The sequence below is a fragment of the Macrobrachium nipponense genome, chromosome 11 (assembly GCF_015104395.2).
Source record: "Macrobrachium nipponense isolate FS-2020 chromosome 11, ASM1510439v2, whole genome shotgun sequence".
Lineage (NCBI taxonomy): Eukaryota > Metazoa > Arthropoda > Malacostraca > Decapoda > Palaemonidae > Macrobrachium > Macrobrachium nipponense.
The window spans coordinates 22,908,759-22,934,236 of NC_061087.1; the positions used below are offsets into that span (position 1 = coordinate 22,908,759).

A 25,478-nucleotide genomic window follows, 5' to 3' on the forward strand; every position below is an offset into this window, starting at 1 on the left:
AAACTTGTTAGTTTAAAACTGTGATTAATATTGATTTATAATTTTTTACTAATGCTGAAATGATTCTTAATTTATGTTCTTTTTTCAGAAATACAAATGTCAATCACACTCCTGGTGGCGTTACTATTGTACGCGTTGGGGGAAGTGGTAGTGGTGGAGGTAGTGGTGGTGGAGTGGGAGGCACCAGTCGAATCGATGCTGTTGTCGGCTCAAGTCGAACAGACCTTAACTTTGCTACACGAGACCTAAGTATTTTTCAGCCCCACAGTTCGGCTGTGGGCAAGTTTGGCAACACATCCAGAAGTACTGGACGACTGGTCACTGCTTCAAACAGATCTATGCCTAGACTGAATGCCCGTAAGTTGACTGTTCACTTCACTACACGGATTTGGATCACTGGGATACTCGGCATTGTGGGAAAACCGTGTATATTTTGAGTGTGTCACACGATTTTCACAAAGGAATTGCCTCATTTAAGTTAGTGTATGAGACAACTTGGTGTATAAGATGATCTCATGATTACTGTTTGAAATGTAGGTTTTGAGCTGTAGTTGCTGTACATACAAGACAATCCCAAGTCTGTCACCCACCCCAGACCCTAATTCCATAGTACTGAATTGATATGGAAAAAAGCCAGTGAATACATTTGATGACTGCATCAAATTTGCCCAGCTGCTGTATGTAGTGTAAACCTGTAGCATCATTTGGGCCTTAGAAGGAGTATAAATGTGCTTGGACTCTCTCTTAAGTATTGGGTGCTAAACATGGTAGCATAAACTAAATAGTACACATATCACACAAACTTAGAAATGATTGTCTCACTTTTACTTTATTTATTCTTATTCTACAAATGTGAAAAACTATCAAAGTAGTTGTGATTTCATTTGATGGGGGAAGGTTTACCATTCTTAAAAATCTTTTAACAAATAACTTTTTCCTGAGTCTAGTTAAGTATGCTTGAGCAGTGTTTTTGTTTGTTCTTTCTATTTATGTTATAGTGTAAAAGCTAATTAGTTAGTTTTAAGAAATGTTATATTGCTTTACTGTATTCTTGCTCCTTCCCTTTTTCTCTCTCATGCCTATATCACACAAACATGCATTTATATGTTTACTTTAATGTATTGCAAATCAATTACACAGAAGTATAAATTTCATTGTATTACTGCTCAGACCAGGCAGCCAACTAAATTACCCTTGCTGATTGTTTACCATTTGTCACCTGTTGCAAATGGTGACTTATGTAAGCTGTCTCTAGGGACGCCCAAACTGTCGCCATTTTGTTGGACTCCAAATCAGAAATAAAGCAGTGTTATCGTCTCCCACAAGAGATGGGGGCTCATTAAACATAAAACTATCTCATGCACTGACCGGTACTTCCAAAGATGAATCAATGGAAGAAAAGGATGGGGACATGGGAACAAAAGATGCAGGAGGAAGACTACTGGAAGAAGGTGACGCTGAAATGTCCGTTTGGGAAGTTGGGAAAACCTTCCCAAGGTGGACAAGTTGACACCTTATGTTGATCCATCTTATAGAAAGCCCTCCACTGAGATATAGGCCAGGAGCGACATTCTGGGCACAGATTAGAGACAGGACAAAAATTCAAACGGCACCTACTGCAAGTTGAATTGGGATCTGTAACAAAAGTAGCCAAAAACCTGGAACCTGGAAATCCTTGAATTCCCGGACACATACGTTGATGGGGCTTGGAACTCTTGGAAGAATCCATGATTAAAGGACAGACACACACTAAAAAATAAAAAAATAACAGGCAAACAAAGCAACAGGCTTGGGAAGGAGAGCTCAACTCTCCAAGGCAGTCAAAGAAAGACTGATGCGTCATGAGATCCCAAGCTTGGTCGGTGACCAGCTTCCACCTCATATACGTATGGGTTGCCAGATGCCACAGATTCCTTGCTTTACAACCTCTTTGATTGTTTTTACCCGGTTTCTAGCTGGCACTAGAAGATTATCCTATCGTTAAGACCGAACGTTTGTAAGCTATGAAAAATTCAAATTTAATAAAAAGTTGGCTTATTTCATTAGATGTGTTGTTAATTTAAGCTATGTTGCCTAAGTTTATATACTCAAAGTACAAATGGGATGTACCCATAACCAAACGGAATGGCTAGAACAATAAGAGTACCTACATTATGCTGGTGGCTGAGCATAGCAAAACTTGAACAATCTGGATTGAAGCGCAACAATACCTCTTATCAGCCAGGCAAACTAGCTTGAGCACTTACCTTAATTCAGTAGCATTGCGCTTCCTTTGTGCGTTGTTGCTGCTCCTTTCTGCATTATTCTCAGTTTTTTAGTTGGTTAGAGCATTTCATTTTCTTGTTACTTGTAAAAACAGTATTTATTATACATTCACACATGCTTCATGTACACTACCTTTGGATTTCTTGTGCTTGATGATAGCTTCTTGATAGTGTCTGTAGTTGTGGGTAGACACTGCTAGTTTGAATAAACTTCTTTGAGTGTGGAAGTTTATTACTTAAGTGCAATATTTATCATTTGTTCCGACACGTCATACAAACCTTCGGTCCTTTTACAATAGGAAGGTACTAGCGGCAGCTGGATAGGTCGTAAGCTTTCGAACAAGGGGTTCGGTAGTTAACTGCTTGTCCGACAGGCGCGCGCGCGCGACTGGGAGGTAAACAAACCACTTTTGCTTTCGGCCTCATAGCGAGTGGACGTGTGTGTTCGACGCTCTCTGCCCGCTTCTCGTCGTTTGCTTTCCTGAGTATATGGTTGTGTTTGTGTATGATAGAATCATTGTAAGTACAATCATTTCTCTCTTTCTAATTAATTGTGATCTATTGGTCAATGATGGAATCTCCTCGCCTCGCTACCCCACGGAGACTATGCCCGGGTACCGAAGGGCGTAAATGCGGAAAGTTCCGCTCATTCCCGGAGATTGACCCTCATATTTTGTGCGCTCGGTGTCGGGGGCGCGAATGCACCCGAGCCGAGCCATGTGAAGTTTGTAATAATTGGTCGGAGGCGCAGTGGACTTTGTATGAGGGCAGGAAGAAGCGAAGGCCTGCAAAGGAGTCGTCGGAAAGCTCTCCCGCGACTCCTTTGGTTACGGACACTTCGTCTTCTTTCCTGCCACCCGCTCAGCTTCCACGTTTGGCGCCTTCCCCTTCGGGGGGGGTTTCTAGGTCCTTCTCCTCACCTGACTTGTCGAGTGTGGAGGAGGGCGCTAGATACCCTGACGTCGAGTTGTACTCTGGGTCCTCTATCCGTTCGTCTTCGCGCGAAGCGGGTAGAGGATCCTCCTAATCACCCGACTTTGCTTCCTCAGGTGCGGTTGCCGCGAAGGACGACCTCGGACAGGTGTGGGCATCGTTGGGGCTGCAGGGCGTGCCGATTGTCCAGGGCTGCTCTACCATCTCGCTGGCTCCGTGGCGGTCACCCATGCGACGGTTACGACCACCACCACGACCCTTACAACACCTGGCTACGCTTCACCTCCTCACCTGGTGTACACCCCGCACGCGGTCTCTGTAACACCTACTACATCGGTGCAGGGGCCAGTCGCCGTACCTCGGGGGAGTGTGATGCCGCCACCTGGGTTTGCCGTGCTGCCGCGACCGGACTTCGTGTGCCCGAAGAGCTCGCCCCTGGACCTCCCACCAGTACCAAGGATGGCTGTGCCGCTGGTCCGTCCATCTGGACCGCCTGCACAACCTGCCGTACCTGCCCAGCCGCCGTTCACGGACGTGACGTTGACCACTGCTGCCGTTCCTGTACCTGCTCCTGCCGTCTCTACTGCCGTTCCTGTGATGCCTGCACCTGCTGACGTTGTTCCTGTTCCTGGCGCCGCTGCTCCCGATGCTGATCTGTTCGGACAGGTGCGTCCGGGCCCTGTTGCTTCGGCAACAGCAGCCCCGGCTCCGCTCTGGATGACAGATCTGACGTCGGTCCTGAGGAGGTTGACGAGGAAGAAGAAGAAGAGGAGGAAGGTGTCGTCGTCGTCTTCATCGTCTTCTTCGTCGTCGTCGTCGTCTGCCGCCTCTTCCCCTTCTTCTTCTAAGGCCCCCCGCCGAAGAAGAAGAGGTCGCCTCCCCCCCCCCAAGAAGGCTCCTTCGGGAACTTCTAAGGGCCCGTCTCGCTCTGGTGAGACGGGGGGTTCTTCGCTGGTCACCCTGCTTCTTCGGGGGCAGGACCCGTCTCTTCTTCCGCAAGGAAGAAGACTACGGGGACCAGAGGAGTGCCGGCTAACACCGGCACTTCCTCACCTGCTGTTAGTGGTTCGGCCACGGCAGCAGGGTCCGTCTCGGCCTCTCGTTCGCGAGAGGTACCGAGTGTACGGTCGCCTAACAGCGGCCGTGCAGCCAAGAACCAGACCTCTGAGTCCGCTCAGCGTCAGGTTCACGGCACGGAGCGGAAGACTGGTGACAGCCGCTCACGCGACTCTCACCAGACCAGCTCTCGCTCTCGTGGCGAGCAGCTGGCTACCCGGGGGCGGACGTGACGGTCCATGACTGGCCACGGGCTGAGGCTGGGAAGAGGTCCCCCCGTTCGCCGGCACCAGCCACGGCTGGTACCAGCGAACTGACGCACCGTGAGGATACGCACCGGTCTCACCGTGACAATGGAGCTCGCCGGTCGCCTGACCGTCACTCTCACAGAGAGCGATCGGGTACGGCGACCAGCACCAGCTCCTCTGACACACGAGACCGGGGCCGCTGTTCTCGGTCCAGCCGTTCTCCACAGCGAGACGGCTCGACTAAGTCTGCAGCTCGATCGCCACCACCGCGGGTTGGCGATCGCCTGCAGTCTTCCAAGCCCACTGGTTCTGCCAGCGAGCGAGGAGGGAGCGTCAGGTCTGCCTCTCCCATACCTTCAACCTCCTCGGGTTACACCGGGAGGGGCGAGGTATTGAGGAGTGATCGTGAGGGGTGCGCCCCTCAGGATCCCACCACGTCGTCGTACGTACCAGGCACGGTTCTCGGACCAGCCAGGTCATACGCACAAGTGGTTGGAGGAGACCGAGAGGGGTCTGTCGCTGTTCCTCCCCTTGAGGGAGGAGGGTCTCGGGAGATGCTCCTGTTTGAGGGACTGGATGGTCCGACTCCGCAGGACGCAGTCACTCCTGAGATCCAGAGGAACTTTGCCGAGGTTATTGCGCTGATTCGTCAGCACAACGACCTCGCGGAAGGATCGCCGCTCCCACCTTCCGAGCCCACGTCCCGGCTCGAGTCGTTCTGGGGCCCGAAGAGGGAACCCAGACCGACGGTGGGTTTGCCGCGTTCTGAGCTTGCGGACTCAGTGCTGGACCAGGTTGAATCGCTTGTCTCCGGACAAGACGGTTCGCTCAAGTCTGGCAGGTCGAGCAAGCTGCTTCCACCTCCTCTGCTGCGACAGCGGCGTTTTTACATGCCATCTGAAGACCCGATGCCGCCCAAACAGGTGAACCCGGAGTTAGCCAGGCTGACTCCGGGTGTGTCTCTGCAGCAGCTCCTGTCCGAGAACCTATGGTTCTCGCAGCAAGAGGCACTCGGCCTGGAATCTACCGCCATGGCAGCTTTCCAGGCCGTCTCCTGGCTAGATCTGTGGTCCCTCACAGTATCTAAGGTCGCAGCCAACTCCGGGGGAATTTCTCCCGAAGATGACTCGGCCTTTAGGAGACTTTGCCAGTCTGGAGGAAGAGCCATCTCCTTCCTTGCCCACCAGACGGTGAACCTGTGGGCCAACCTGGTTCTCCGACGAAGGGACGCTGTCCTTACTCGGGTTTCCAGGGCGGCCGGGCGTGAAGCGGCGTTGGGACTTCGCAACGGACCTTTACGGAGTTCCACGTCTCTCTTCCCAGGAGAGATGGTGGACGCTGCGGTGGACAGACGGCGCACTGACGACAGTGACCGTCTGGTTCACCAGGCAGTCTCGAAGGCTTCTGGGCAGCCTCGGACTGCGGCCAAGTCTAAGAGCTCGGCTAGCGCTTCCTCGGTGGCTAAGACGGTAGCTGCGTCGAAGCCCCGGGGAAAGACTCTGTCTTCTTCGACTTCTACCAAGGGGAGCCGTAACCAGCCCTCCTCCCAGCCCTCCTCCTCCCGTGGAGGCTCTGGGAAGAAGTCGAAGAAAGGGGGGAAACGCTAGGGACGGCGTTCCCCCTCACCTGCTGCCGGAAGTGGGGGGTGCCTGGCCAGCCATTGGGCAACTTGGCAGCGCTACGGCGCCGAGACCTGGATTGTAGATGTCCTTCGGGAGGGATATCTATTACCCTTCGAATCTCGGCCACCCCTCACCTCCAACCCGGTCCAACAGCAGTCGTACGTTCCAGGGTCATCGAAGGACGTAGCATTGAGACAGGAGATCAAGACCATGCTGAGCAAGAGAGCTGTAGAAATCGTCACGGATCAGTCACCGGGCTTTTACAGTCGACTCTTCCTGGTGGAAAAGTCTACGGGAGGCTGGCGCCCGGTGATAGATCTCTCTCCCCTGAACCGGTTTGTTCGCCAGACCCGGTTCACGATGGAGACGGCACGCTCAGTGCTCGACTCCATCAGGAGAACGATTTCATGCTTTCAGTGGACTTGAAGGATGCGTATTTCCAAATACCCATTCATCAGTCCTCCAGAAAGTACCTCCGCTTCATCCTTGACGGGACGGTGTACCAGTTCAGGGCACTTTGCTTCGGTCTCTCAACCGCCCCACAGGTGTTCACACGAGTGTTCACTCTGGTGTCTGCTTGGGCCCATTCGCACGGGATACGTCTGATGAGGTATCTCGACGATTGGTTAGTCCTGGCGAGCTCCCGCTCGCAGTTGCTACAGGACAGGGATCGACTGCTCGAGTTCTGTCGCGATCTGGGGATCGTTGTGAACTTCGAAAAGTCCGATCTCGAGCCCAAGCAGAGGATGAAGTACCTGGGTATGCTGATCGACACGGTAGCAGGGCGAGTCTTCCCCGCAGACTCGCGGATCAGCAGATTCAGGGAGGCAGCCAACCAGTTCCTGTCTCGGCAGGAACAGGTAGCTCAGCGATGGCAAGTCGTGATCGGACACCTGTCGTCACTCGAGAAGTTAGTCCCTCACGGGCGTCTTCACCTGCGGTCTCTTCAGTGGAGACTAAAGGAGAGTTGGTCACAGGCGACGGATCCCCCAAGCGTTTCCAGTGTCACTGACACCGGAGGTGAGGCAGGACCTAGCCTGGTGGCTGGACGACAGGAACCTCTTAAGAGGAGTGCCTCTGCGCACTCCCCCCCCGGACATGCAGCTGTTCTCAGACGCATCGACCGAGGGATGGGGCGCACACCTGGAGGAGTTGCTGACTTCAGGAGTGTGGGACGAGAACGACAAGCACCTTCACATCAATGTACTGGAACTCAAGGCAGCGTTCCTCGCTCTCCAAGAGTCCAGGGACCGCTGATGGGACACTCAGTGGTGTTGATGTGCGACAACACCACGGTGGTGGCCTACGTCAACAAACAGGGGGGCCTAGTGTCTCTCCCGTTGTACCAGTTGACTCGGCAGGTGCACGAGTGGGCCGAGGCACACTCAATAGAGCTGTCGGCACGCTACATTCCAGGGAAGAGGAATGTAGTAGCAGACACGCTCAGCCGTCGGGATCAGGTGATAGGGACCGAATGGTCTCTACACCAGGACGTGGCAAAGGAAAGGCTCTTCGACCTGTGGGGGCGACCAGTCGTGGATCTGTTCGCCACCCGGCACAACAGGAAGCTCCAGGTGTTCTTCTCGGCCGTGCCGGACCCATGGGCAGCTGCAGAGGACGCTCTTCAACACCCGTGGGACAACCTCTTCGTCTATGCCTTTCCCCCGTTCAGCCTGATTCGCAAGGTGATCAGTCGAGCACTGGTCACCCCGAATCTCAGGATGATCCTGGTGGCTCCCAAATGGCCACAGGCCATTTGGTATCCGGACCTGCTGGCTCTTCTCGCAGGGAGAACCGAGAGAGATTCCCCCTTGGCACAACCTTCTCGCCCAGCCACACGTCGAGCCGGTACCACCGAGCAGTCCAGTCCCTACGTCTTCACGGCTGGCTGTTATCCACCATCTCTTGCGAACGAGAGGCTTTTCTCGTAGCGCAGCAACAGAGATGGCTGGAAACGTCCGTCAGTCCTCGGCAGCTGTGTACCAGGGGAAGTGGGCCGTCTTCTGTGGTTGGTGTCGTAGACGGGGTCTATCTCCTCTCAGAGCCACTCTTCAGCAGGTAGCGGATTTCCTCGTTTTTCTTCGCCGAGAGAAGCTCCTCTCAGTCCCCACAGTCAAAGGATACAGAGCCGCCTTGGCGCTCGTCCTGAAACTGAGGGGATTGGACATCTCGAACTCGTTCGAGATCTCCTTGCTCATGAGGAGCTTCGAAAGGTCTTGCCCACCCAGGGAACTCGGCCCCCCAATGCGTGGGATGTGACTCTCGTCCTTAGGAGTTTGACTCGAAGACCCTTCGAGCCACTCCGAGAGTCGTCAGACAGGGATCTGACCCTCAAGACCCTCTTCTTGCTGGCCCTGGCATCGGCGAAGAGAGTAGGGGAACTTCATGGTCTTTCCTATGATGTACGACATTCCAGGGGATGGGGATCTGTGACGCTCGATTTCGTCCCGAACTTCGTTGCGAAGACTCAGAAACCGTCGATCCCTGACGACAGGTTCGAGTCATTCACGATTCCCTCCCTAATGGACTTCACCGATAATGATGCGGATGAGATGCTGCTTTGTCCTGTGAGGGCGCTACGGCGCTATCTGAAGAAAACTCGACACCTCAGGCCTGAGTGTCGACGCCTCTTCGTTAGCACCGGGGTAACCAAGAAAGAAGTATCCAAGAACACTCTTTCATTCTGGCTGCGTGAGGTCATCAGGAGGGCGTATGAGGCTGATGGTAGTGACGACATCCGTACGTCCCGTCCGAGAGCTCACGAAGTCAGAAGTATTGGCCCCTCGTTGGCGTTTCGTAAGAACTTCTCCGTGGCGCAGGTCCTGAAGGCAGGTGTCTGGTCTAACCAGACTACCTTTACGTCCTTCTACCTTCGGGATATTGCCCACAGGTCCTTGGATACTTTTTCCTTGGGACCCGTGGTGGCTGCTCAACAAGTTGTGTAGCAAACCCAGACCCTCGCAGCTGAAACAGCATCGAGTCCTGGTGTGACTGTGTGGATGGATGTGTGAATGAGTGAGTGACTGGCTCCCTCTTCCCGTCTTTTCCTCCTCCTCTACCTGTGGGCAGAGGGCCACGGTCGTCACTACGCTGGATGAGGACGAGATGCAGGTGAGCTATATGACAGAGCCCCATCCTATCCCTTTCACTAGGGATAGGAGCAGAATATCCACCACTTTCCTCCCTACAAGGGGGGGAAGTGGATGCCTACAAGAGTCAAACCCATGACTTTATATTTGCTCCTGTACAGGAACAAGTTCTTACATTGCTGGTACGAAGAGATACGCTTGCCTCTCTCTTAGTACTCGGTCCAGAGGTCTGACCATTGATCCTGCGGTGCACACCCCGATCAATCGGACAGAGGCTTGGATCCCTCCCTCGCTCTTACGACCAGGGAGGCTTCCAAGGTTGGGCGAACACCAGTCTGTTCACAAAAGACTCAGATTCCACCCACCAAGAAGTGAGTCTTCCTATTGTAAAAGGACCGAAGGTTTGTATGCCGTGTCGGAACAAATGACAATTTGTCCAAAATTGCATTTTTCCTAACTATACAAACCTGAGGTCCTTTTACACATAGCCCCACCTCATGCCACCCCTCACTCTGCAGTTTTTGCTTGGGCCAAAAGCAAAAGTGATTTGTTTACCTCCCAGTCGCGCGCGCGCGCCTGTCGGACAAGCAGTTAACTACCGAACCCCTTGTTCGAAAGCTTACGACCTATCCAGCTGCCGCTAGTACCTTCCTATTGTAAAAGGACCTCAGGTTTGTATAGTTAGGAAAAATGCAATTTTGGACAAATTGTCATTTTATGTACAGTTATAATAAAAAGGTGATAGATAATTTTTATATCTTTAAATTGCACATATAGGTTTCATAGTCTAAGATTTAGGGATAAATTTGAGGTAGCATAACTAATGCTAGCCTAGTTGCTATTTCTATAACTACACTTCAGATGTATTTGAAACTCCATGGACTTAGTAGTATGAATCAATAAAGTGCAACAAGTAGTATGAATCAATAAAGTGCAACAATATCTTTTTATAAGGCTTTTATGTGTTCATAACAGTGGAAAAAAGTATGAATATTGTACACATTTTTAATAATCTAGCAGTAATGAATAAAATGGGATAGCCTAGGCTTGTAGTATATGGGTTACTGTCTAAAGTGTGGTTATAAATAAAAAGGTAATTGTATATTGTGTAAAATGCTATTTTAAAAAGTTTTTGTAGTTCATGCTGCATTATGTGAGTAATTAATGTAGTTCTTTGTTACCAGTTACGACACTGTAAACCACACGATTCAGCTTTGGATTTTATACTGTGTGTAAAATGACTAATGCTTTTTTGAAAGTTCAAATCCTGCCTTTTACGCTAACATATATTGTAATTATAGTGTACTTTATTTATCATTTATCATTGTTTTTTTATTTTCACAAAAAAATTGTATTACATTCTATATCATTTGCCTCTTATAAACTGATTCATACTAGTGTACTGATAAACAAGATGGTGTACTCATATGTTTCACTTCATCTCATTGCCGTCGTGCTTGTCTTTAGAATTAACTTGTACTAAATGTAAAGTGATTAGAATCCATGAATTGTAATATTAGATTATCTTTTCCTAACAGTACCTCAGAGCACAGGCCGACTGGGTTCTTCTACTATTCAGCTTAACAAGTCCATGACTCGTTTAAGTAGTTCTCATGGGCTACACATGAACCGCTCAATTACAGTACTTGCCCCTCAGTCTCGTCACTTCTCTGGTCACTTGACCCCTAGCTCAGGCCACCTGGCCCATGGGTCTGTCACTGGCCAACATCTTGGTGGATCTCAGGTTGGCGGATCACAAATTGGGGGTTCCCGTCTAGTCTCTAGTCCTCCTGTAGGGATACCCATGTCTGGGGTGTCACCATTGCCAGGTATGCTCTAGTTTGCAGAATTTATGCAGTATGGAATGGTTTTAAGTAGTATGTAAATATATTGTTTATAGCTAAAAAGAAGACTAATCTTTAGGTCCATCATTTGCTAACAATGTAAAGTCATATGCCATTAATATCTTGTTGGTAGGGAAAAATGGGCACAGTATAGCCTTACCAACTTTTAGTTGAGATGTATGAATCATAAAGGAAGTTTTTCTGTTTTTCCACTCCTGTTGTATGTCAGTGCTGTGTATTTTGTGTTCAAAGGTACGGTTAGTCCGACAAAGAGTATGAGTTCGTCTTTAGCAACGCTTCGTGAAGGCACTGGGGAACTGGGGGCATCATCAGGAGTTCTTGGTGGCCCTCATCATTCTCAAGCTTCTCTTATGCCCTCTGACATAGTTCAGGGTAACACAGTTACCACAAGTGGTCATCACACACTCTCACTTCAGCTGCATTTGTCAAGGGAATTGGGTAAGTACAATTACATTTTTTATTTTGTCTTGTGTTAAGTTGTGCCTTGCTTTTGGTCTGCTTTTAGTTCAGGAAGTTGCTTTTTCTTGAAAGCAATGTGTTGTGTGCTTCAAGTGTGTTAGTGATTCTTAGATTGAAAGAAGTGTTTTTCATTTGACTGAATTTTTATATGATTGGAGTTTTCCCACAATACTGTTGGATATAGACAAAAAGTAAAATATTTTTCCCTTTCTTGCATTAGTTTCAAGTGTTGTAAAGAAGATAATATAAGGTTGACTGTCATCATGAGAAACAACCTAAAATATTGGAGCCTTTCTGCTACAGGCTCTCTCTATTTATAAATTGGAATAACTGTATTAATAGTCTTCCTTCTTATTACTCTGGTATCTCCTAAAAAAATTTAAGATTTTTACTCAACATTAGTTAATTGACATCATAGATTTTGAAATCCATAACAAAATTTACAAGTTCTAAGTTAAGCCCAATGACATATTGATGTAGCTTTAGACAACAGGAAGGGCACACTCCAATGTCTTTAATAAGTGAAAGAGGAAAGTGCTCTGCATAAACGTTATGCATTGCAGTTAAACCTAGAAGGAAAGTTGTTCCAATACTGAGATTGATGACTCATAATCTAAGGTATTTTGGTGTTAGTGAGAAAATAGACCATGAAAGTGATGAAAAATCATAGTGAGAAAATAGACCGTGAAAGTGATGAAAAATCATTTAGTATGAAACTGTTAACCCTTAACGCTGAAGGGGTATAATAAAAATCGTCTCCCGTATGCCAGGGGGGGTCTCGGAGTGAGCGCCGAAGCGGAAAAAATATGTTTTATTGTAGTGTCTTACCGAACAATTATACAGCCGTGATTTCCACGAGCGGCAGGAGACTAAATTCAAATTTAGCGCGTAGGCGTCGCCAGCACTGGTGGTGATGACGTCATCTCCCTCCACTCGCGGGAGAACCAGGTACAACTGCCCAGGTGAATCCAATTCTTTTCCTGCCGGCGTCCGGTGAACATCGGTGGTCGGTGCGGTTGGATGACTTTGCTTCGCTTTTTTTTCTAGTGGATTTGATCTTCGGAATTGGTGAAGTACTCTTATTTGGCGTTGTTGTTATTTTGCATATTATTTAGGCGTTGCCATGTCGGATTCTAGTCCATCGGGAGTTAGGTTTTGCATCTCAGGATGTAAAACTAGATTATCCAAGTTAGAGTATGATTCTCACACTAAATGTGTTAAGTGAAGGGGACAGGTTTGTTCTGCAGATCGAACATGTAACGAGTGTAGTGATTGGACTGATTCTCAATGGAAGTTTTTTAGTTCATACTCTGAGAAATTAGTGAAAGACAGAATTAGGAAAGCAGCGCTTAGGGAAAGTAAGCTTAGCTCTGCTTCTTCTTGCGATGCATCTGTTCCTTCTGTTTCTCCTCAAATTGTTATGTCTCCTTTAACTACACCTCCTATTCCTCCTACTAATCCCACTTCTCCGGCTTCCCGTGTAGTTTCTTCCGACACCATTGCCAGTCTGGAATCGAGGTTCGATCAGAAATTTTCGGTACTAGCGAATACGGTTATGCAACTTGGTAATTCGGTTAAGACGTTTTTGGAGAAAGCGGCTTCAGGTAAGAGTGTAGTTGAGGGTGCGTCTGTCTGTCCTGACACGTCTCCTAGACAAAGATCACTGTCCAGCTCCCCCGCACCGGGGAGAAGACATACCGGAAGTCCAAGGGAGTCGATCAGGATTTGCCCACAGACAGGCGCCTCTCTTGTTGAACCTGTTGCGCCTCAACAGGGCTCGGTTAAGCGTTGGAAAGGTGTTGCGGTTAGACGCCTTTCGAATGATTCAAGCGATTCGTCTCCGGTCGCGCGGTGCTCTTGGCGAGATTCGCCCGTCTCGCGTCCCTTATAGAGGTGTTCAGGCACTGATTCTTCGCCTCCTCCAGTCAAGCAGTATAAGGAGCCTGAGAGTAGGGTTGCGCCTCGGCCGTTAGCGGCTCGTTCGTCGCCTCAATCTGTTCCTTTTTCGGCTCCATCTACTAGTAGAGATTGTGGTTTTAGCGCTGTAGCTAGCAGTTCTAAGGGTGTTTCTTTAGGCGCTTTCTCGTCTGTTACGCCTGATGCGCCTGTTTCGCCTCGAATTTCAGCGGCTCCGAGCGAGGCGCAAGTAGTTATTCCGCCTCCTGCTGAACATTTAGGCTCTTCCAAGCCTCCGTTAACTGTTTTTGATTCGTCTCTGGCGCCTTTGCGCAAGCAGTTAGAGATGTTAACCAACTGGATGAATGAGTCCAAGGGTGGTTCGAAGCCTTCAGATCCGGTTGTAGTCCTGTCTACTTCTTCGGTGGTATCAGAGAATGAGGAAGAGGTAGAGGAGGAGGATTCACATCACCTTTCGTGTTATTCACGTCTCCTTAGGTTTCTTCTGGTATATTATCCAGATTATTTTGAGAAAGCGGCTCCGCGCTCCCCAACTTCGACTTTTTTGATGAGGAGGAAAACTTCAGACCCTCTCCTCCCAAAACTTGTTCTATCTAAAGCGGTTAGACATTCGTTGAAAGAGACGGAGAAATGGATGTCTATGAAAAGAGACTTAGGGAAGGCGCTGTTTGCTTACCCTCCCTCTAAGTTGCTTCGTAAGAGGTATAGGTTTTATGTAACTGGGGAAGCTCCTTCTCTGGGAGTTTCTGCCTCCTCCCAGGGAGACTTCTCCAGTTTAATCGACTCCTCTAGAAGATCTGCTTTCGCCGCAGCGAAAGTTTTCTTTACAGCGCCTGAGTTGGACCATGTTGTAAAGAACCAATTTAAACTTTTGGAAGTCTTTAGCTTCCTTGATTGGACTATTGGCACTTTAGCAGCCAAGATTGAAGACTGTCCTTCTCTTTCACAGGATTTAGCGGAGGATTGGATTGGTGTTCTGTCCTGTGCGGACAAATCCATTAGGGATGGATGTGATGAGTTAGCTTCGCTCATCGCCTTTGGTACCCTTAAGAAAAGGCAACTTTGGTGCTCCTTTGCTTCTAAAAGGGTTACTTCCCAACAGAAGTCTGCTCTCTTGTTTGCTCCTCTTGTGAAAGATAACCTCTTTCCAGACGATGTAGTGTTGTCAATTTCGTTGGCGCTAGATAAGAAATCTACTTCGGATTTACTGGCGCAGTCTACTAAGAGACCTAAAGCTCCTTTGGAGACTGTTCCTTCGGTTTCCCCTCTGGCCCAAGCGCCTTTTCGAGGGAGAAAACCCAAGCTCTTCTTTCGGCCGAAGTCGAATTTGCGACCTCAGTCAAAGACCTCGGCCAAGGTTAACAAACCTTCCAAATGAAAGCTCGGTTCTTCATGCACCAGTGGGAGCCAGGCTGGCTCTGTTTTGGGAGGAATGGGAAAACAGAGGAGCAGAAGCCTGGGTAGTGCAAGTACTCAAGTTCGGCTACCGTATTCCTCTCGTTTCACCTCCCTCGCTCTCACCTGTGCCAATTCCATTCCAGGCATACTCTCCGGGCTCAGACAAATTTCTGGCGCTAGCCGCAGAAGTGGAAGCGCTTATTCTCAAAGAAGCTATAGAACAGATAGAAGCGGATTTTCCTCCAGGCTTTTACAATTGCCTTTTTGTAGTTCCCAAGTCATCAGGGGGCTGGAGGCCGGTTTTGGATGTGAGCGCCCTGAACTTGCATGTCCAGAAAATGATATTGTTATGATACAATAAAGTTTGTTCATACTTACCTGGCAGATATATATATAGCTGTATTTTCTGAAGTCCGACAGAATTTAAAAAACTTCCGACACACGCAGTGGTCGGCCAGGTGGTTAGTACCCATTCCCGCCGCTGGGAGGCGGGTATCAGGAACCATTCCCATTTTCTATTCATAATTTTTATTTCCACTGTCCCCTGAGGGGAGGTGGGTGGGTACTTGATTATATATATCTGCCAGGTAAGTATGAACAAACTTTATTGTATCATAACAATATCATTTTGTTCATGAAACTTACCTGTCAGATATATATAGCTGAATCCCACCGTTGGAGGTGGGAAGGGGCAGAATAGAAGGATTTTGGGAAACAAATGCATGCAGATGATTTACATCTTGGTTCCACCTGTTAGCATAGCCAACTTCGTGATTACTGTCACCCAAGTCTGCTTCTGCTTTACTAGAGTTGCCAGCGAGGTAGAGACCTATAAAGATGGTGCACTCCAGATGATCTGTCAACGGGGGCGTGACCACAATGTGACTAGACCATATTGACCATACCATGAGGGCTTAAGAAGTAAAATAAAAAATATACATATATAAATATATATATCACCACCTGACCAACCTAGCCAAAGTTAAGGTGTGTTAACTAAGGCTTAAGAGTTAAGAAGTCGCCGTTGTCGGCGACTCAACAACTAAATTAAGAGCTCTTCCTAACCATTTTCTACAGGATAGGATGAGTGGTACTTTTTGCCCCCAAGATTGTGTCTGCAGACACGTATGGCCCTAGCAAGCAGCAGATCTCATATGCCATCTTCACATCTCGCAGGGAGTGTGAAGTGAACACAGAGTTGCTTCGCTAAAACATGGTACTCAGGATGTTGCTGAGTGCCATGCTCTGTTGAAATGTGTTTCCGAGGCCGCGCCCTCACCTCATGAGCATTCAGATAAAAAGATTTCAAATCTTTGTGCAAACACAATGAAGGAGCATTTTTGAAAGAACTCCTTAACACTAAAGCCAGGGTGTTCTTCGATATGGGTGGCCAGTCTGGTCTTTTTCGGAACACTTGCAGATTGCCCGAATGACTTCGACTTTCTTGAGTTTTATGTAGATAAAACTTGAGAGACCTGACAGGGCACAAGACTCTCTCTGGCTCCTGCCCACTAACTTGTGCCATCCTTGCTTCCACCAAGCTCCTGGCCCAAGGACAAAACGGGTTTCCATTCTTAGGCCACAACGAAAGGCTTAGAGAGCACACCGCCTTGTGTTCTCTAAAGCCAAAACTTGTGACGATGGCTTAAAATCTCACTAACCCTCTTTGTCGTATCTAGGGTGGTTAGAAGAAGGCCTTCCTGATCACATGCAAGAAGTTAACAGGTAGGAGAGGTTCGAATGCTTTGACATCAAGAACTTCAGACTACGTCTAAGTTCCATATTGAAAGCTTCGATCTGGACAGCACAGTCAGTCCGTCTGTACTAAAGTCAGGTGACCGACCAGTTGACCAGTCAGACGAATCAAGGACAGCAAGGCTGTACCCTGAAGACCATAAAGGCACTATTTCTTCGCTGAAGGATGAGTGTCTGGACTGCCTGGGCGATTCAATCTAAGCAAACCTTGGGGGGTGTATCAACGCAACCCAACGTCGTCAGCGAATCAACTCCTGACTCGAGCTTCTGGTGCCAGGAGCAAGGAGCAAAAAGGCGATTCAGTCCCGAAGGAAGAATGCCTGACAGTCCAACCTGGTCTCATGTTACACGATCATCGGGGGTGTATAAACGCAACCGACTTCGTCAACAAGAAACTCAGGGCTACTATATGTCGCCTGATCTCGCACGAGTGTCTGACTCCGAGAAAACAGGTGAGACAAAAAGTAGATGGTGAGCGAGTTTCGAGATTCCACAGAACTCAAAGATCGTGAAGGGCTTTGTTGTTTGACAGACGCAAATCTCTGAGCCCAAAAGCCGTCAACAACATATTTGCGTATTCTTTAATAGTTGTGACTGCCAGCTTATCCCATTCTTCAGACGGAAATGGAAGACGGTAATCTTATTCCTGTCAACATCTCGATAGTCTGAACGTTGTCAGACTCAGAGCAGAGAGGTTTAGGTACCTTTCGAGTTAGAGTAGACCGACTCTCGGAAAAGGTCCTTGGAAAGTGAACTAGGAAGGATGTGGCCTCTGTGAAAATCCAGGATCCTGAAGGCCAACATGGGGCGATCAGCGTCATTGTCCCGCTCCCTGTGACGTCATAAATCCTCATTACATTTCCTAAGCGATTGAAAAAGGGGAAAAGAGACTAAACATCCATCCCCGTTTAATATCATAGGATGGCGTTTAATGGTACCGATCCCGGCTCGAGAAAAAGGGAGCAGAGAAGAAGAAGCCTCTTCGTCCTCAACATATCGAAGAGAAGAATGAAAGGGCGTCCCTAAAGTCTCCACAACTCTCAACATACTTCTAAAGAAAGATTCCACTCGGAAGTCAAAAGTTGCTGCCGTCGATCGAGACGGATTCGTACGGACTTTTGCAATCCTGTAACGAACCTCTAGAGGATCGCTACATTCTACGCCTGTTGTATAATAGGCTCTTTCTCGTAAACTCGAGCAGGGACCGAGAGAAGATACTTCTTAAGATATGAGAGAGCTGTGGAATATCAGAGTTGATGTGGACACTGGTTCCAAAAACTCGTTTCGAGGACTGGAGGGACGACCGAATTGCATTTACTTCTTTCAGATTAAGATCCAGGACATCTGAAACACTATCCAGATGTCCGGCACCTTCTTTCTATCATGACGCACTGAGAGATGTTTCAGAATAATTCCTAGATCTAGAATAATATTTCAGTTTCCCGGTAGGAAAAAACTGTGGTCTGAATTGCAGTCTATTCGGGGAAACAAACTTCTTCAGGAAGGAAATGGTCCCCAGCAAGCTCATCCCTTCCCTCCCCGAGTATGCTTACTTCCCTATAAGGCTGCGCTTTGCCTAAGCAGGAGAGCATATAAAAGTGCAATGTTGCGGTAGACTCGTAGTTCTATACCGTGCGGTAACGAGCACCGAAAGGATTGAGATAACTCTGTTGAACATAGTAAGGCAAAACGAATGCAACGTTTATTCATTCACGTAAGAAATCCCCTCAATCTTAGGCTAAAGTCCGTGATTGTAGGACAGAGATACAGTTAGTCAGTCAATCCCGCAGGAGAGACGTAACCGCCAGCACAGAGATACGGTTAGTCAGTCAATCCCGCAGGGAGAGAGACGTAACCTACCGCGCATGACAGCGCACGATCTGTTACTGGCTCGGTTGGAACTTGGACAGTCAGACACAGCAGCAGCCAGCAGCTTACGAACGTCGTCTCTTAACTTTATGTCTGGGTTGCCATCTACCCTATTCTACGAAGAAATAGGTCCGTTATTTTGAGCAAAAAGAGACTCTCAAGCTGGTATATTTAAGCGAAACAGAAAACGCTAAATATATAGATACGTTTGTGTCGTCAGAACACTACCATACAACGGTAAAAGATAAATCGGAAACTCCTGGAAGGCTGCAGGGAGTAACGATTTAAAATCGTCCTTTTTAAAAAATAAACTAGGACAATAGACTCTCGGTTCCATCGAAGAGGTAACTACAGCAACCAGTAGAAAAATAACGCAAGGCAAAATATTTTATTATATCACAATAAAGTTTGTTCATACTTACCTGGCAGACATATATATAGCTGAATTCGGAAATACAGCTACATACATATCTGACAGGCAAGTTTCATGAACAAAACTTAGAGAATCGAAGCAGACAGCTCAAGCTTCTTATGTTATTGGACATAAGCGTTCATTGACGTAGTCTACAAGTCTATTTCTTGTACGAGTCTGCGAATGACGAATGAGAGCTCTTCCGAATCTTGTCAATAAGAGCTTATTCGCTTACGCAATATCAAGTTAAAGAGATGTTTGTCAATGAGAACTAACCCATTTACGGGACAAAGAGATATTTTGTCAATGAGGGGATACCCACTTACTTGACAAAACGATAGTATATTGTCAATGGGGGAAAGTCACTGAATTAACAAAACGTAATCCAGGAAGTCGAGCATTTTATTTTTCCGATTCCCGTCTCAAACGAGAAAGGGGCAAGAATCTTGTTAAGAGACAGGGCTTACGGCAGGTAGAACGACGATGTTCAATTCGGCAGCGTAGTCCCGACTAGAAACTAACAAAATCTATCATCTGAAAAACCCTTTCAGATGGGCTAAAAAGCTTGCAAAATTATCCTGGAAGAGGAAGAAACTCTCCAACCAGCTTCCTCTCCCGTATCACAACTAATGCCTGCTAAAGCTTAAAATTTATTGGCAGTATGGCAAAGGTGGCAAAGGAAGTCCTGTCTTGCGCTTTCCTGAAAAGCGTCCTTTTGATGAATGCCTTTGCAAGAATCCTACTGAACGTCGCCGAGACGTCGAGCCTTTACATAACCCGTAACTGCCTCATCGCAAAGTCTTGACTGCGGTAGAGAAAACGAGATCTTCCCTTGAGCTTTCCTTAACTCCATCCACCTTTGCGAAAAGCAATATAATATTGACAGAGACCTCTTGAATTCACGAAACCCGAGGTCTTGCTGGGTTTCGAAGACGAAGTTGTCTGTTCACTTTAAGCTTCCTCCGAAGCACTGCTTACTTCACATTCTTGAGGCTCAAATCTTAAACAAGAGCTTGAAGTCTGAAGAGTTCAACAGAAACGTTCAGCCAGGAGACAAACCTGGTGTGCGCTGGCCCGCGCTCGGCGTCCACTGGCGAGGACGCTCGGCGTCCACTGGCGCGCGCCTGGCGTCCATCCGAGCGTCCCGTTCAAGCCGAGCGTCAAAAAGAAGCGTGCAGAAAAGCGTCACGCTCCTGACAGGCGTCAAAACAAGCGAGAGAAACTGCCTTCTTTTTCATATTTCTCGGTGGAAAGACATACACGTGATCAGGCGACGTTCGCCTTCTTACTTCTCACTGAAACGCATAACGAGAGAGTGAGGGGACGTGAAGCGTCCTCTTCTATAAAGCTTCTATTTAGAGGGCGTGAGTCCTTCGAGATTCTGCACGTGCACGATCTCCGCAGCCTGGGAAACGTCAACAGGTCCTACCGAAGGGACGCCAGATCGATGTGGGTTCCCCGTAACCCTCCTTCGGCTTTCGACATGCCCTCTCCTAGTCCTGGGAGTCCGACAGAGGTCCAGGCCTAGAGGCGTATGGGGCGGATCTGACGTTCCCTCCTGACGAGAGAGAGGACGTGAAGCGTCCTCTTCTCTAAAGCTTCTTAGAGGGCGGCGAGTCCTTCCGAGAGCTCCAACCCTTGCGCGGGGAGGACGCCTCGGAGGACGAGAAGCAATCCTTCAGGATTCGTGCACGTGCACGAACTTTGGCAGTCTGGGGATTTTCATCAGAAACTGCCGAAGGCACGCCAGATCGGTGGGGGTTCCTCGTAACCCTCCTTCGGCTTTCGACATGCCCTCTCCCTGTGGTCTGGGAGTCCGACAGAGGTCTAGACCTAGAGGCGTTATAAGGCCGATCTGACGCACCCTCCACTACACAAGGGGCACCGTCACTGCACTTAGCCACTTCACTATTGCTCTCTAAAGCAAGCACTTTCGATTCTAAGTTACGAAACGAAAGAGTATAAGAGAAAAGGGCAATAACCTCTACAGACCCACTGTTTTAGGGCCCGAAGGCAACATTACAGGGTTAGGAGTAAACAATAACAGAAGTAGCACTCTTCACAACAATGAAGGAGAGCGATCACCTCTCGCAGACATATTCATAACCCGTTTAAGGCCATACTATAGGGTTAGGCAAAATAAAAGTCTACAGGAAGGTTAGCAGGTTCACTACCCTGACTTTTGTTTACTGATTAATTGCGTACGTACGAATCATACTTTTTCCTTACGGAATTAGACATGTTTACTGATTAATTGCGTACATACGAATCATACGTCTTCCTTACGGAATAGACAAAGTCCTCACATCCTTACATGACAAATCTCAACAAAGAAGCAAGACCAAACCCCTCGTGCATACCAAGTGCGGATCTACCGAAGCTTTCGGTAGCCACAACCCTATCTTTGCAGACAACACCCTCTGAAACTAGCCTAACTAGATTCAGATATCTATTGCAAAAATGAATCAAATTCAAATCAATTAAGATAGCGTATGCCTAGCACAAATCCAAGTAAACAAAAATAAACAAAAGACAATTAGGATACTTAGCGGCAATGAAGTTTCCAAAATCCTAAGACGGAGGTACTGAAAACAGGTGTTTTCAGCACCGGCGACAGAAAAATTATGAATAGAAAATGGGAATGGTTCCTGATACCTGCCTCCCAGCGGCGGGAATGGGTACTAACCACCTGGCCGACCACTGCGTGTGTCGGAAGTTTTTTAAATTCTGTCGGACTTCAGAAAATACAGCTATATATATATCTGACAGGTAAGTTTCATGAACAAAACAAAATTTCATATGGAGACCACTCGGTCGGTTCTGGAGTCCATCAGACAGGGGGATTGGATGGTTTCTCTTGACATGCAAGACGCTTATTTTCACATTCCGATACATCGCGAATCTTGGAAGTACCTGAGGTTCATGTTCGAAGGCAAGGTGTTACAGTTTTGGGCGCTTTGCTTCGGACTGGCGACCACTCCTTAAGTTTTCACCAGGGTTCTATCCCCGATAGGAAGCTGGCTGCACATATTAGGAGTAAGAATCTCCCTCTATCTGGACGATTGGCTTCTCCGGTCGGAATCAGAGAGTCGGTGCATGAAGGACCTTGGAACAACTCTGGATCTTACCAGAAAGTTAGGAATTCTGGTCAACAAACAGAAGTCCCAGTTGGTTCCATCTCAGAGCATCCTTTATTTGGGGATGACTGAATGCTCAAGTTTTTTTTTCGGCTTTTCTGTCCCCGAAGAGGGTCCAAGGCTGTCTGGAGACAGTTCAGGAGTTCTTGGACAAAAAGGTAAGTTCTGCCAATCAGTGGATGGGGCTCCTGGGCAAATTGACGTCAGTGGAGAAATTTGTGACATTGGGAAGACTGCACATGAGACCTCTGCAGTTTTTTCCGAGAGCCTCTTGGTGCAGGAAGACGCAACCAGACTCGATTACCTTTCCTGTCACAGACCAAATAAAAGAGGACCTAAGGTGGTGGCTGTCTCGGGCAAGGTTGGAAGAAGGGTTAGATTTACGACCCATCCTCCCGAACCTATAGTTCTTTTCCGACGCATCGGACACAGGTTGGGGAGCCCTGCTGGGAAATCAACGTGCTTCAGGAGCTTGGTCGGAGAAGGAGAAGAAGTTCCACATAAATGTAAAGGAACTTTTAGCAATTTTCCTGGGGCTCAGACAGTTTCGGAGCTTAGTAGAAGGTCAGGTAGTGGCAGTGCATTCCGACAACTCCACGGCTCTCTCGTACGTGCGGAAACGGGGGGACTCAGTCTTTCTCTCTGTACGAAGTAGCCAAGGATCTCCTCCTGTGGACAAACAAAGCGAATGTTCAGCTAGTCCCGAGATTTGTTCCGGGAAAGATGAACGTCCTGGCGGACGAGCTAAGCCGTCAACAGCAAGTGTTACCTCTGGAGTGGACTTTGGACGACAAGATTTGTCAGAAACTTTGGCGCCTTTGGGGACGAACGTCCATAGACCTGTTCGCGACATCAAGGAACAACCGTCTTCCTCTCTTTTGTTCTCCAGTTCCAGATCCTCTAGCTTGGTCGGTGGACGCAATGCTGTTGGATTGGTCGGGTCTGGAAGCTTATGCATTCCCTCCTTTTGGTCTAATAAGAGAGGTGCTGAACAAGTTCATGTCGCACAGCAATGTAACACTGACGTTAATCGCTCCCTTTTGGCCCAGGAAAGAGTGGTTCCCGGACCTTCTCCAGTTGTTAGTAGACTTCCCCAGACTTCTTCCTCCAAGGAAGTGGCTTCTCAACAAACACCTACTTCAAGAGGTTCCACCAAAACTTGTCCGCTCTAGCTCTGACAGGGTTCAGACTGTCCGGAATCTTGTCAGAGCGAAAGGGTTTTCAAGAAGAGCTGCAGAAGCTATCGCTCGTTGTAGGAGAGAGTCTTCTAACAAACTCTATCAAGGGAAGTGGAGAATCTTCAGAGAGTGGTGTAGAGGTGCTAAAGTCTCTACTTCTGCGACCTCTTTAACGGAAATAGCAGATTTTCTTCTATTTCTTAGGAAGTCTAAGAAACTGGCTCCTTCTATGATCAGAGGATGTAGAGCCATGCTTTCTTCGGTTTTTCGACATCGGGGTTTGGATATTTCCTCCAATCCAGATCTGTCGGACCTCATTAGGTCTTTCGAAACCACTAAGCTCCCGCAGGATACAGTGGCTTGGAACTTAGATGTGGTGCTTAAGTTCTCATGGGGGCCACCGTTTGAGCCTTTGAAGTCGGCTCACTCAGGAACTTGACTAAGACACCTTTTTCTTATTGCACTAGCTTCTGCAAAGCGTGTCAGCGAATTGCACGCTATAGACAAAAGAGTCGGTTTCTCTCAAGGCAATGCTGTGTTTTCGGTATCTTTGACCTTTCTAGCCAAAAACGAGAATCCGTCTAATCCTTGGCCGAGGAGTTTTGTGGTTAGGAACTTATCTGATTTGGTTGGACAGGAGGAGGAAGAAAGGCTCTTATGTCCAGTCAGGGCAATTAAGCAGTATCTTCTTGCCACTAAGGATGTTAGAGGCCAATCTTCTAAGCTCTGACCTCCGTTCAAAATCCCTCTCGTCCTCTTTCTAAGAATGCTATATCGTTCTTTATTAGAGAGCTTATCAGGGAAGCTCACTCGCAGTCCGAGAACGACAATCTTTCCGTTCTGAGAGTTAAAGCTCACGAGGTTAGAGCAGTGGCAACTTCTTTAGCATTTAGAAAGAATTTATCTTTAGCTTCGATTCTTCAGAGCACGTTCTGGAGATCGAATTCGGTTTTTGCGAGTCATTATCTCAAAGAGATAGAAACGGTTTTCGAGAATTGTAGAACGTTAGGTCCGGTGGCGGTTTCTGGCATGGTGTTGGAAGAAACGGCACGGGTCGTCACCTCTATGCTAACTTTTGCTTCCTTGAAATAGGTTGTCGAGTTCAAGGGAAGCTGGGGGTACTGAGTACCTGGGATACTCACCAGTCTGTTAGGTCAGATTTTATAATGGTTGGGTATATATGTTTTTAAATCTGGTGTTGGTGACAAATGTTTTGTATGATTGAATTTCTGGTCTTAGCCCAGGGCAAGGGCAATCTTTGTTGTTACTATCCTCCGTCAGTCAGCCTTGACTCGCTTGAACTACGGAAGGATTCCACTCCTGTAGAGGCTAACTTTGGTCAAATTCCAATTCCTCTACAATAGTAAGAAGAGCACCGACCAGAGGCAGTAACAGTCTGCTGTAGCTCTCTTACAAGGTAAGGTACAACAGACACCTCGAGTGTTTACTGGTATTGTAATAAATGTAACCATTTAGAAATACTAGTGGTCCACTGAATCCCACCTTCCCATAAATGTGTAATCAGCTGTATAATTGTTTGGTAAGACACTACAATAAAAATGAAATTTTCATTATTAAAATGAAGTTTTATTGTATACTTACCGAACAATTATGATTATACCCACCCAACCCCTCCCCTTAGGTGGACGGACGGCAGAAAGAATTGGATTCACCTGGGCAGTTGTACCTGGTTCTCCCACGAGTGGAGGGAGATGACGTCATCACCACCATTGTTGGCGACGCCTACGCGCTAAATTTGAATTGTCTCCTGCCGCTCGTGGAAATCACGGCTGTATAATTGTTCGGTAAGTATACAATAAAACTTCATTTTAATAATGAAAATTTCATTTTTTCAAAAAATCATAGCTCGCTTAGTTTTCAAGATTAAGTGTTCATTTTTGGCTCCTTTTTTTGTCATTGCCTGAAGTTTAGTATGCAACCATCAGAAATGAAAATAATTATCATTATCGTATATAAATAATGCGATATATGATAGCGCAAAAACAAAATTTCATATATAATTGTATTCAAATCGCTCGGTGAGTAAAACGGTTAAAGCTAACGAGTTAATTTTTGTTGTTGTATTGTACACTAAATTGTGATCATTTTGGTATAAAACACATTGTAAAACGATCAAAGCAACACAGAGAAAATATTATCACAATATGGTGCATGAATTTGTAACGCGCGGACGTAAAAAAATGTTTTTTTAAAAAATTCACCATAAATCGAAATATTGTTCTAGAGACCTCCAATTTGTTTCAAAATTAAGATAA

At 47.5% G+C, this 25,478-nt stretch overlaps 1 protein-coding gene across 5 annotated transcripts in view; it reads left to right on the forward strand.

The window, feature by feature from the left end:
• Window positions 1–25,478, forward strand: part of LOC135196794 (protein melted-like) — a 135,264-nt gene that overhangs the window by 29,503 nt on the left and 80,283 nt on the right. For all 5 annotated transcript variants that reach the window (XM_064223768.1, XM_064223620.1, XM_064223929.1 and 2 more), the window contains exons 10-12: window positions 89–357; window positions 10,751–11,041; window positions 11,309–11,515. In XM_064223768.1, coding sequence (XP_064079838.1) covers window positions 89–357; window positions 10,751–11,041; window positions 11,309–11,515 — 767 coding nt within the window. The remainder of the gene's footprint in view (window positions 1–88; window positions 358–10,750; window positions 11,042–11,308; window positions 11,516–25,478) is intronic.